The 13,558-nt window shown below is 46.5% G+C and overlaps 1 protein-coding gene across 1 annotated transcript in view; it reads right to left on the bottom strand.

Moving 5' to 3' along the window:
- LOC129859071 (testican-2-like) overlaps positions 1–13,558 on the bottom strand; it is a 63,619-nt gene that overhangs the window by 10,549 nt on the left and 39,512 nt on the right. Inside the window, exons 3-6 of the mRNA XM_055928430.1 lie at positions 1,993–2,107; positions 1,181–1,286; positions 614–713; positions 294–431 (exon numbers count right to left, since the gene is read on the bottom strand). Of these exons, the coding sequence (XP_055784405.1) occupies positions 294–431; positions 614–713; positions 1,181–1,286; positions 1,993–2,107 (459 nt within the window). The remainder of the gene's footprint in view (positions 1–293; positions 432–613; positions 714–1,180; positions 1,287–1,992; positions 2,108–13,558) is intronic.

The following is a 13,558-nucleotide window of genomic DNA, read 5'->3' on the forward strand; positions in this document are numbered from 1 at the left end:
AGAAAGGAGAATGTCTTCACTGTTGCATCTGATACAGTATGTTGCTGGTCCTATTTTAATCTGACCTGATGCAGTGCTAGCCGTATAATAACTTAACTGTCTCTTTTTTCTTTCTTCTTATCTACTGTATTTGTTTACTTTATTGAGACATTTATGCAATGACATAGGGTGAGACAGACAGGTGGGATAAGGAGATGAAAGGGTTGGAGCGGAATTTGAACCACCATCTCTGGCGGGGAGAGGAGTATACGTTACCTCTAGACCCCAGGCTCTGCATCGGATCTATCTCTTACCTGATCCAGTGTTAGCCCCTGCTGGGTTGCTGCCTCCAGTCTTGCTGTTGTTGTTCAGCTTGGCATTGCCCTGCAGCAGCTGGAACCAGTCCCTCAGCCTCTCCCCCAGATCAGAGAGGTCCTGCCCTGTACAACTCTCTGAGAGACAGAGACAGAGACAGCGAGAGAGACAGAGACAGAGAGAGAGACAGAGAGAGAGACAGAGAGAGAGACAGAGAGAGAGAACGATAAATTGTATAGCATTGCAGTTTTGTGTGTGTGAGCATGTGTGTGCATTTGGGCGTGTGTGCACATTTTTGTGTTTGCATGTGCGTACTTACCATGCTTGACCTCTGTCTCTGTGGTTGGACAGGGACAAAGACCTGAACACTTCATAGTCAGCTCCTTCCCTGTGAGGCACCCCTGCTGCTCCAGTTTACACTGCAACACACACATCTCTTACCAGGCTATGTTTCTCTGTGTTCTGTGGTAATTATCAGTGAATTAAAACATGGCTGTTGTGTTGTCTCTCCTGAATCTAGAACATGTATATAATGGTATAGATACTGTTAGAGGTGAACATGCCTAAAGATAACACAATGACAAAGGGTCGTGATAAATAGCCTCAGAGGAACAGGAAAACCAGAGGGTTGTTGTGGTGAGGCATCTCTCGCATGTGTTTTTAGTGATTTATGCTTTGTCTTCTGGGACTGTCTCTGACCTTGTTGAGAAATGATATGTTGAAGAGGAAACAGGAAATGAAAAGACTATGCTCTATTCATCTAAAGGCTCGTTTCAGAGAGAGATTCGAATTAAGGTGTACAGTCAGTCGACAGTTACCTTTATGAATATTTAATCTGTATCTGGGATTTAACTAAATTCCCCCGTCACTATGTGTGTTGCTATACCTGTGACGCGTAGTTGTGTCCGTCAGAGCCACACACAGCAACAGAGGAGGAGATGGGGCAGGGCCGGCATCCTCCCTCAGGAGACCTCAGGGAAGGCTGCTTCAGTCTACAGAACACACACACACACACACACACACACACACACACACACACACACACACACACACACACACACACACACACACACACACACACACACAGTAGTTGAGCAGGATGCTTCACCCAGTACACAGAGGGAACAGAGGTTCTATAATGCTTACCATGGCTTGGTGGCTACAATTAAGTAATTCCCCTGTGAAACATTACAGTAAACTGAGTTGTATACATCAGTTTGTTTTGAATGAATTCCACCTCATAATAATACTATATATTCATATTATATTTAGTGAAAGCTTGTGCTGTTTTCTACCCGGTAACACATCCACAGACATGTCCTGAGGATCCTTCCTCGTATCATAACAACCACAGGGTATTTATAGAGCTAGAGTTAAACCTGAGAACGTACAGTAACTGTGCAGTACAGTACGCCTAGAGGTGTTTAATCATCCGTCTACAGCACAGCAGCAGAATCCTTCAACCTCAGGCTTTAATGAGGGAAAAGCACTTTTAGGGCGCTAACCATAGAAATAGACTCTCATTCTGTGACAGCCCACTGTATCTAGTCCTTGAAGGCCACAGTGTGTGTGCGTGTGTGCATGTGAGTGTGTGCGTGCTTGCGTTAGTATGTGTGTGTGCGCTCACACATTTATCTCTTTGAGTGCATGGCAAGTCAAATTCATCAACCATCTTTCTTGCGGGCTAGACACACTCACCTGTGCTCAAGCTTCTTGCGGTTGACACACACAGCCCTTTGGTATCCCTGGGCGATACACACCTTGTGTCGGCTACACTTCACCTTCTGACAGGGGTCCTTGGTGGTGTCAACATCTATGGACAGACAAGGAGATCAGACGATAGAAATCTCTTGGTGTTTCTCGCCTTCTCCCTCCCCTTTATCCATCTCATTTTCCGTGCCCTTTTCTGAGGAAACGAGAAGAGCAATATTTCTTCCTACAGTATGTATGTTTCTCACCAGCTCGCTCTTCCTGTGACTATCCAGTCCTCGTTCGCTCTTTGCTTGCCTCTTTCCAAACTTGACGTAAACCTTCTGCTATGACCACTTTCTCCATTTTCTTTCTTTCTGTATTCCACCCCTCCCTTCCCCATCTCTATTTTCTAAGTTACTTTCCTTCCATTAACTGACTAGTTGAAAAACAATGTAAGCATTTGTATGTCGGATGGTGGTAGTCTAACAGTGCAGTTCAACATAACTACTCATTCATTTGGCAAATAATGGCAATATTTACATGTCTGAAGGTTCCTCATATAGCCATTACAGTGACATGGACATCAACGTCACTACCCAGTAGATAAAGCCAATCAACAGGCCTTCCAGGTCCAGACGCTGTCAATTATAGGCCCCCTCTGCTCTTAGGTCTAGGGGGAGGACCTTCAAGGGACTGTGCTCTGTCAATGGGTCTGTTCCAGGTGGTGTTGCTCTTGTGTTCTGACGTGTCAATTAGCATGTGGTTCAATGCTAAAACCATGCATTTAACACTTTCTCTGTAGGTGAGCATTGCATGGGGGCAGCAGCGTAGCCTAGTGGTTAGAGCGTTGGACTAGTAACTGGAAGGTTGCAAGTTCAAATCCCCGAGCTGACAAGGTACAAATCTGTCGTTCTGCCCCTGAACAGGCAGTTAACCCACTGTTCCTAGGCCGTCATTGAAAATAAGAATTTGTTCTTAACTGACTTGCCTAGTTAAAAATAAAAAAAATAAAAAAATGTACAGAGACAGTATGTTATGTAGAGGAAGACCTAGGCGCAATTATGTTTTTTCTTCAAAGGGCCTACATGGATTTTGTAGATGGTCAAGAATGGTATTTATTCTACCTGTGGTGCTGTGAGGGGTAGCAACATATATCCCAAGTATAAATACAGTAAAGTACACACACTAAAGGGTAAAAAAATGTGTTTTGAGCAAAATTGTATTTTTTAAACACAACTTCAAACTTCAAGGAGTAGGGCATTCAAGGAGTTGGTCTGATGGGAATCCGTGATCTGCACCCCCCCCCCCCCCCCCCTGCTTGAGGAACAACAGAGGAGCAAAAGAGAACAAAAGAGGAAAGTCCACTGGCATGGCTGAGGGAAGACATTTAGAGTTGGATGGTGCTGCCAGAGGGGTGTAAAAAATGCCCATAACAAAGCATTGCATGCATCTATAATTGCATTTGCGTAGTGGAATACAGTTGAGCAGACAAGTTTCTAGGATTTCCACATTGTAAAAAATTTTGCGGGGTCTGGATTTTATTTATTTTTTACATGATGGATGATAGATGACATTAGCATAATCATTTTTAATACCACACAACTAACATAAATGAGTGGCTACTCTGATAGTGACAAACAGAGCAATAAAAACGACCTGGTGTTGAATGCAAACAATAGTCCAGGCCAATTATGAGACAGATATAATCCCTATAAACAACGGCTTGTGTGATGATACAAGCTCTCTAATCACGTTGAACCACCATTCTCCATTCATGCCTGCCAAGTATAAACATTTCCATTTCTATAAACTCCATTACTGCTGTTGCATTAAACTTATGAGTGCACCATTTGTTTGTGCTGTGAACGGTGTAGGAGCCAAATAGGTTAAATTGCTCCAATTATTCCAATTCATGATGAATTTCAGTTGTATGTGTGTTTGCCACTAATCCCCTGTCAAGCGTATGTACCCCCTCTACAGGCCAATGGAGAAAACTGTTCAAATGAATACATGCTCCAAGGCCTGCACATCTATCACTCCAGTGTTTAATTGCAAAATTGTAATTATTTCGCCACTATGGCCTATTTATTGCCTTACCTACCTAATCTTACTTCATTTGCACACACTGTATATAGACTTTTATATTGTGTTATTGACTGTACGTTTGTTTATTCCATGTGTAACTCCGTGTTGTTTGTGTCGCAATGCTTTGCTTTATCTTGGCCAGGTCGCAGTTGTAAATGAGAACTTGTTCTCAACTGTCCTACCTGGTTAAATAAAGGTGAAATAAAAAATACAAATGCTCCAATGCCTACTGGGAGGGACTGGAATGGCAGCACACAGTCTTTTGACCAGACTAGGGTTGAATAGCTTGAACCTGGTTGCCGAGATTTACCACCCAAAACCACTCCCCTTTCCCGGGATAAATAACTGAGAGAAACCGCTAGATTATAATAAATTATTTATATGAACAGCATGACATGAACGGGAACTGTTAAATGATATGCAATGTCTACATCTGGCTTCTCCATGGCCTTCTCTCTGCATGATCAATGATCAACGCTCAGGGTGCGGACAGACAGCACATCTCCCTATGGAGCGCAGTTCACAATGCATGTAGAGCTATCTCATCATGGTAACCTTTTTCCTTGTGACAGGTAGGCCTACATTTGCTGCAGCATAGCCTATTCTACAGTAATAGAATGCATAATAAGCTTCTAATGTACAGCCTATGTCTCTTGCACAATACACACGCTGGCCTCTCTCCTTAAAAAACGCTCCTTAGCGAGTCCTGTTATGTTTTTTTTAACAAACAAACACTTGTTCTCAGTTGAAGCTGATATTTATCTCAATGAGTAGCATCTTAAAAAACAACAGAAATAGTACCACCAAATCACTTAGTCATATCCGATAAAAAACATATAAACAAAATAGACTGTCCAATTGATGATACGAATCATGGATGCTATACTAGACAATCAGTGATCCCCACCACTTTTAAACTAGAAATGAAAGGAGGTGATAAAGTGAAGGTGAACAGGTCTAGAGCGCACCCTTAGAGGTGTAAGAACAGGTGCTGCAGCGACAGCAACAGGTGCCTGTGGGGCTGGCACTTGTACATCAGTTAGGGCCAAGGGAACGTCTGCCACCGGTAGTGAACCACTCAAGGTGGCATCAATGGCAGAGTGGGGACATGCAGGAGGTGGCACCTTCCTCAGTCGGCTGGCATGCCAGCAAGAGCCATCAGTCAGTTGAAATGTTGCTGGGCCCAGCTGACGTCGAACTTGACACTGTGTTGACAAGAAGGTGCAGAGCAGCTCTATAGTGCAGCAGAGTTTGCGACAAGGACTCAGTGAAGGAGCAACCCTGAGCTAGGTGATCCCTCAGTCCATTTTTCAGGGTTTGATTGAACCTCTTCCTGGGGTAGGTAGTAGGATGTTCTAATGTGCTTGATCCCCTTGCTTTGGATGTAAGTGCTGAACTCGGCCTTTACCAGCTGAGGGGTCAGTGTCCGTGTTCAGAGTTGCAGGCAGTCCCCAGATAGAAAAGAGCATATCCAGGAAGTGTATAACGGGCCCCTGATGTGACAGAACCCATGGGTGTGACCTCTGGCCATTTTGAATGTAGGTCATACGCAACCACCAGAAAGCATTGGTGATGTGGCACATTGTAGAGATCACCACAGATGTCCAGTTGGATATGTTCCCATGGACGGGAGGGCCAGGCCAGTGTCTGCAGTGGTGGTGGCAGAGGTGGGCCTGTCTTTCCACTGACAAGGCACGGAGCACAGTCACGTACTAGCCCTTCAATATCATGATTGATGCCAGGCCACCACACCAGGTCCACGGCAGCGCTACTTTAGCTTCACAATGCCAAGGTGGCCCTCATGAGCCATGGCCAACACTCGTCCTCTGAGGCTGCTTGGTATGAGAGTGCAGTTTCCACGACCCAGACATATGTCATTCCAGCATGACAGCTCATGTTCGAACTTGGCATATGGTTGGAGTTCCGACGGGAGCTGTGCAGGACAGCCATTGGCTACGTATTCCTGTAAGGTCGTGAAGGTGGGGTCGTTGGCTGATTCTTGGGTCAGCTCCTTGAGCGACACTGTATCTTGTAGAGGTGAGTGTAGGAGCTGGATTAGGTCCTCCTCAGAGTTAACCTGGGCAGAGTCTGAGGGAACTGAGCACGAAAGGAGGTCGGCCACCACATTGTCCCTGCCCGGCGTAAACTGCAGATTAAAGTTATACTGCTGGAGGCGGTCTGACCAGCGGTACATGCGGTGGGTCTTGTGACCCGACCCTGAGGTAGACATCAAGGTTGTGAGGGCCTGGTGGCCGGTGCTTAAGGGTGAAAGAACGTCCATAGAGGTAAATTTGCCACTGCTTGCAGGCCCAGACACATGCTATTGCCTCCCTCTCTCCAACGGAGTGGATTTCTATTTCTAATTTCTATCAACATGTTAAATGTGCAACCAGAGGGAAACAATTCTAGATCACCTGTACTCCACACACAGCGACGCGTACAAAGCTCTCCCTCGCCCTCCATTTGGTAAATCCAACCACAATTCTATCCTCCTGATTCCTGCTTACAAGCAAAAATTAAAGCACGAAGCACCAGTGACTCGATCTATAAAAGAGTGGTCGGATGAAGCAGATGCTAAACCACAGGACTGTTTTGCTATCACAGACTGGAACAAGTTCCTGGATTCTTCCGATGGCACTGAGGAGTACACCACATCAGTCACTGGCTTTGTCAATAAGTGCATCAAGGACGTCATCCCCACAGTGACTGTATGTACATACCCCAACCAGAAGCCAAGGATTACAGGCAACCTTCACAATGAGCTAAAGGGTAGAGCTGCCGCTTTCAAGGTGCAGGACTCTAACCTGGAAGCTTACAAGAAATCCCGCTATGCCCTGCGACGAACCATCAAACAGGCAAAGCGTCAATACAGGGCTAAGATTGAATCATACTACATCGGCTCCGACGCTCATTGGATATGGCAGGGCTTGCAATCTATTACAGACTACAAAGGGAAGCACAGTCACGAGCTGCCCAGTGACACGAGCCTACCAGACGAGCTAAATCACTTCTATGCTCGCTTCGAGGCAAGCAACACTGAGGCATGCATGAGAGCATCAGCTGTTCCGGACGACTGTGTGATCACGCTCTCCGTAGCCGACATGAGTAAGACCTTTAAACAGGTCAACATACACAAGGCTGCGGGGCCAGACGGATTACTAGGATGTGTGCTCTGGGCATGTGCTGATCAACTGGCAGGTGTCTTCACTGACATTTTCAACATGTCCCTGATTGAGTCTGTAATACCAACATGTTTGAAGCAGACCATCATAGTCCCTGTGCCCAAGAACACAAAGGCAACCTGCCTAAATGACTACAGACTCGTAGCACTCACGTCTGTAGCCATGAAGTGCTTTGAAAGGCTGGTAATGGCTCACATCAACACCATTATCCCAGAAACCCTAGACCCACTCCAATTTGCATACCGCCCAAACAGATCCACAGATGATGCAATCTCTATTGCACTCCACACTTTCCTTTCCCACCTGGACAAAAGGAACACCTATGTGAGAATGCTATTCATTGACTACAGCTCAGCGTTGACTACAGCTCAGCGTTCAACAGCGATCCTGGGACTAAACACCTCCCTCTGCAACTGGATCCTGGACAACCTGACGGGCCTCCCCCAGGTGGTGAGGGTAAGTAGCAATCTGCCACGTTGATCCTCACCACTGGAGCCCCTCAGGGGTACGTGCTCAGTCCCCTCCTGTACTCCCTGTTCACCCACGACTGCGTGGACAGGCACGACTCATCATTAAGTTTGCAGACGACACAACAGTGGTAGGCCTGATCACCGACAACGACGACACAGCCTATAGGGAGTTAGTTAGAGACCTGGCCATGTGGTGCCAGAATAACAACCCATCCCTCAACGTAACCAAGACTAAGGAGATGATTGTGGACTACAGGAAACCGAGCACGCCCCCATTCTCATCAATGGGGCTGTAGTGGAGCAGGTTGAGAGCTTCAAGTTCCTTGGTGTCCACATCAACAACAAACTAGAATGGTCCAAACACACCAAGACAGTCGTGAAGAGGGCACGACAAAGCCTATTCCCCCTCAGGAAACTAAAAAGATTTGGCATAGATCCTCAGATGCTCAAAAGGTTCTACAGCTGCCTGGTACTGCCTTGTACGGCAACTGCCCGGACTCCGACTGCAAGGCACTTCAGAGGGTAGTGCGTACGGCCCAGTATATCACTGGGGCTAAGCTGCCTGCCATTCAGGACCTCTAGACCAGGCGGTGTCAGAGGAAGGCCCTAAAAATTGTCAAAGACCCCAGCCACCCCAGTCATAGACTGTTCTATCTACTACTGCATGGCAAGCGGTGCCGGAGTGCCAAGTCAAACAAAAAGGCTTCTCAACAGTTTTTATCCCCAAATCATAAGACTCCTGAACAGGTAATCAAATGGCTACCCGGACTATTTGCATTGTGTGCCCCCCCAAACCCTCTTTTTTACGCTGCTGCTACTCTCTGTTTATCATATATGCATAGTCACTTTAATTGTACATTCATGTGCATACTACCTCAATTAGCCCGACCAGCCCCCGCACATTGGCTACCCGGACTATCTGCATTGTGCTCCGCAACCCACCACCCCCTCTACTCTCTGTTTGTCATATATGTACATACTACCTCAGTCAGCCCGACTAACCGGTGCCTGTACATAGCCTCGCTACTGTTATAGCCTCGCTACTGTTATTTTTCACTGTCTTTTTTACTGTTGTTTTTATTTCTTTACTTATCTATTGTTCACCTAATACTTTTTTTTTACTTAGACATTACACTGTTCGTTAGAGCCTGTAAGTAAGCATTTCACTGTAAGGTTTACATCTTGTATTCGGCGCACGTGACAAATAAACTTTGATTTGATTTGATTTGAACGGAGTACATTTGTTCGGTGGGGCGAGATGCACAAGCCACTGGTTTCTCAACACCGTCCTGAAGCTGAGAAAGAACCACTCTCACTGCTGCAGCTGACGCGTCACAGGTGACCAGAGGTGGGCTGGTGAGGTTAAAGTGGGCCGGTACAGAAGGTGGTCAGCAGTTCTTTGAGAGAGTGGACAGCTTGTGCACAGTCGGGTGTCCAGGCCCAGTACACCTCCTTCTTCAACAGCTGACGCAGAGCGGAAGTGATTCCCAAGTACTGGGGCTGGAAGCGCATAGTAACCCGTCATTCCCAGAAATTAGGCAAGTTGTGTAGCAGATGTATGTTCTGGGACACGATGGATGGCTTCCACGTTTGACTGCAGCGGTGAGAGACCTCAGGCTGACACGCAGAACCCGACAAAGTCGATCTCTGGCACTCAGAACAGGCACTTCTCAGTGTTGAGTGTGAGGTTGTGTTGACTGAGTGCTGTGAAGGCTGCTTGCAGACGTCTACCATGGACGACGATGTTGTCCAAGTAGACAGCCACTCCAGAGACCCCGACAAGGATGGTGGTCATTATCTTCTGGAAACAGCTGGGGGCCAAACTGAGACCAAAGGGCATTCTTGTGTAGCGGAACACCCCGATATGAGTGACGAAGGCTGTCAGGTTCCTACTCTCTGGGTGTCGGGGAACACCCCATTATGAGTGACGAAGGCTGTCAGGTTCCTACTCTCTGGGTGTCGGGGAACACCCCATTATGAGTGACGAAGGCTGTCAGGTTCCTACTCTCTGGGTGTCGGGGAACACCCCATTATGAGTGACGAAGGCTGTCAGGTTCCTACTCTCTGGGTGTCGGGGAACACCCCATTATGAGTGACGAAGGCTGTCAGGTTCCTACTCTCTGGGTGTCGGGGAACACCCCATTATGAGTGACGAAGGCTGTCAGGTTCCTACTCTCTGGGTGTCGGGGAACACCCCATTATTAGTGACGAAGGCTGTCAGGTTCCTACTCTCTGGGTGTCGGGGAACACCCCATTATGAGTGACGAAGGCTGTCAGGTTCCTACTCTCTGGGTGTCGGGGAACACCCCATTATGAGTGACGAAGGCTGTCAGGTTCCTACTCTCTGGGTGTCGGGGAACACCCCATTATGAGTGACGAAGGCTGTCAGGTTCCTACTCTCTGGGTGTCGGGGAACACCCCATTATGAGTGACGAAGGCTGTCAGGTTCCTACTCTGGGTGTAGGTGAACTTGGAGGTAGCCCTTGCGAAGGTCCAGCTTTGTGAAGATCGTCGACCCGTAGAAGTGAGTGGTCAGTTCCTCCATAGTCAGCAGTGGGTACCGATCAGGAATGATGGCCTTGTTGGCCAGATCAAAGCAGACCCGCAGCTCTCCAGACTTATTTTTTAGCAATGACCAAGTTGGGCAACCATGGGGAGGCATCCATTGGCTCGATGAATCTACCCTCCAGCTGCTTCTGTAGATCCTTAGTGACCTCCTCACATATACAGCCAGTGGAATACGGCGTAGAGGTTGAATGACTGGAGTCACAGTAGGGACGAGGAAGGGCTTATGTGTGAACGCTGTCAGGGCACCTACGCCATTGAAGAGGGTGGGCCATTGCTCTTGCCAACAGAGAGAACCCCAGGCTGGTGAACAGGTCTAAACGTAAGATATTAGTGCCCTGCCGTGTGATGTGGAAGGGAAACTGTGAAGGCCTTGTTGCCATACTGCACAGGTGAGTATATAAAGCCGATAACATCAATCACAGAGCACCCATATCCGTACAGGCTAAGGCTGGGTGGCTGGAGTGGCAGGTGGGACAAGAACTGCTCGTAGGTAGCCATGTTGAAGAGCGACACCTTTGCTCCTGTGTCTAGCACGAGAGGAATGCAGGAGTCACCCAGGTATACAGCACAGGTGGAAAACCCAGCTGGGTTTGAGCCAACAGTGTGATTGACAGCAGGTGGTGTGTCCATGGGGCGTGAGCGTTGGTGCACGGGGGACTGGAGCTGACCTACACCACTTTTCAAAATGGTTTGGTTTCTGGCATCGTCTACATGTCTGTCCACGAGCGGGGCAGTCAGGGGCACGTGACTTGTGTCTATTGGAACCACAGTTGGCACACCGTTGACGCTCCTGGGTTCTCATTAACTGCACTGAGGCACTCGTATGTCTGAGTGACATCTACAGTCTGAGCACTGAGACTGCTGCACAGCCTGAACATGGAAGCATGTGTCTGTGCCTCAGAGATCTTAGTTGCACAGGGAGCTGCTGATTCCACTTGGGAAGCTATGGCTACAGCTTTTACTAAAGTCCGATCATCATCTTCAAGGAGAAGCCTCTCCCACACTGGTGAGCTGGAGGATCTTTCAATTAACTGGTCCCTGATCATTTCATCTTTAAGATAAACAAATGGACATGACTGCGCTAGCCCTTTAAGGTCACCGACTCACCCACACGCTGTGCGCACTACCGAAAATTCAGCCTCTTCAGAAGAAGAGTTTCTTTGCTAAATGTCCATCCAAAAGTTCAACAGCTGCATCATATGTGTTTGCTTCCCTGAGCGTTTAAAGGATGTGCAGGCCCTCGGCGCCGAGACAGCGGAGAAGAATGGCCCTTTTCCTCTCAGGGCTAACCACATCCAGTCCGGTTGGTAGCATGTACGTCTCAAACGACAACTTCCATCTGTCCCATGGGATTGTTGGTTCACCCACGTGAGGAAAGAACTGGTAGAGATATTGTAGAAATACTGTCAGCCATCCACCTTCGCCAAATGCTATGTTTAAAAAAATAACTAAAACTAAACACTTGTTCTCAGTTGAAGCTGACGTTTATCTCAATGAGTAGCATAAAAAAAAAAACGTAAATAGGACCACCAAATCACCTAGTCATTTCAGATGAAAAAAACAGATAAACAAAATAGACTGTCCAATCAATGATACGAATCATGGATGCTATACTAGACAATCATTGATGAACACAACATAGCAAGTCCAATGCAGGAAAAGCTAGACTAGAATAGCTTGCTGGACTTTATTTTTTTTAGTATTTCTTCTACCAACAGACTATTCGAAGAGGGACGCAAGCTCTTTTTTGCTGAATGTTTAATACAGCAGCCAATAGAACTCACGGGTAGTTTGAAAGAAGAGCGAACGCGTGATGGCGGAAGGCTATCGCAGTTATTTATTCAGACCCATAACCATTATTCTTGAAGAGAAGTGAAAGCCTTCTGCATCTAATTCTAGTCCAATATTATTAAAGGATGTCATTAGAATGATGAAAATAAGGACATCGAAACGTATTTCATTTAACTGTTGAGAGTGAGGAAGGAATGAAGCAACACTAGAGAGAGAAAGAGGAGGTAGACTAATAACATTAGGGGAAATACAAAAATATAAGCATAACATGCAACAATTTCAAAGATTTTAACGAGTTACAGTTCATATGAGGAAATCAATTCATAAGGCCCTAATCTATGGATTTCACATGACAGGGAATACACATATGCATCTCTTGATATAGATATTACTGTGATAGCCTATCGATGGAATATGGCCGAAGAGAATTCTACCACTGCAGATAGAGTTGTGTATGGGGGCGATATGGCGATAATGGAGGAGCCTTTATCAGAAAAGGCCTTGAAGGAGAACGTTTCCCAAATGTGCAAATCCAGAAGGGGTAAACTGGCAATGCTGACTAGAAAAATGAACATTGTTACTGATCTGATGACTGAGTTGTAAAAAAACAAAACATGCTTCAGTTCAATGAAATGTTGAATGGATTCAAAGATTTGATTCATTCCTATCATCACATGATACCTGAGGATGAAAGAAAAACTGATATGCTGAATTGGAACCCAAATGGCAGCATATTCACGCATTTCTAGTTCTGTGTCCAACATATAAGCATTTCGCTACACCCGCAATAAAATCTGCTAAATATGTGTATGTGACCAATACAATTTGATTTGATTTGAAATGGATTGCAGGTGCAGCCCCAGCACCAGAGAAACCTGATGAATGCACTGAATAGAAAGATGTTAAACCTACTGACAGTGTGTCCCAAACCTCCAGCCAAACCTCCAGCCGCAGGTCTAACAGGAGTTCACGCTCAGGTGAATCCTCCACATCCTCAGCCTGCATCCGACCAGAGGCCGACAGAGCAGCATTAATAATAAAGGCTGCTGCTCTCAAGTTCAAGCACCTTCTAGAGGATAGGGAGGAGGAATTAAACCAACAAAAGATGGAACTAAGGAAAAGAAGGGAGACTCTTGAGCTGCAAACTGAAATAGCAGCTGCCTCAGCAAAGCTCATGGTCTAGACATCTGTAGGGAGAGAAAGGCCAACTCAATAATAGATGGCATGAATGACTACTTTGAGGAAAAGGCAGAGAGATACAAGATCTATGACCTTGAATTTCAGACAGGGCAGAGGGACACTTCTGCCAGGCATGCACCTGGAAGGATATTGACCTCATCCTGTCAGTTGAGGATGCCTTGTCATTCTTCAAAAGTTACTTCCTCACCATATTAGACAAGCATGCTCCGTTCAAAAAATGCAGAACCAAGAACAGATATAGCCCTTGGTTCACTCCAGACCTGACTGCCCTCGACC

The sequence above is a fragment of the Salvelinus fontinalis genome, chromosome 1, assembly GCF_029448725.1.
Source record: "Salvelinus fontinalis isolate EN_2023a chromosome 1, ASM2944872v1, whole genome shotgun sequence".
In the NCBI taxonomy this organism is placed as follows: Eukaryota; Metazoa; Chordata; class Actinopteri; order Salmoniformes; family Salmonidae; genus Salvelinus; species Salvelinus fontinalis.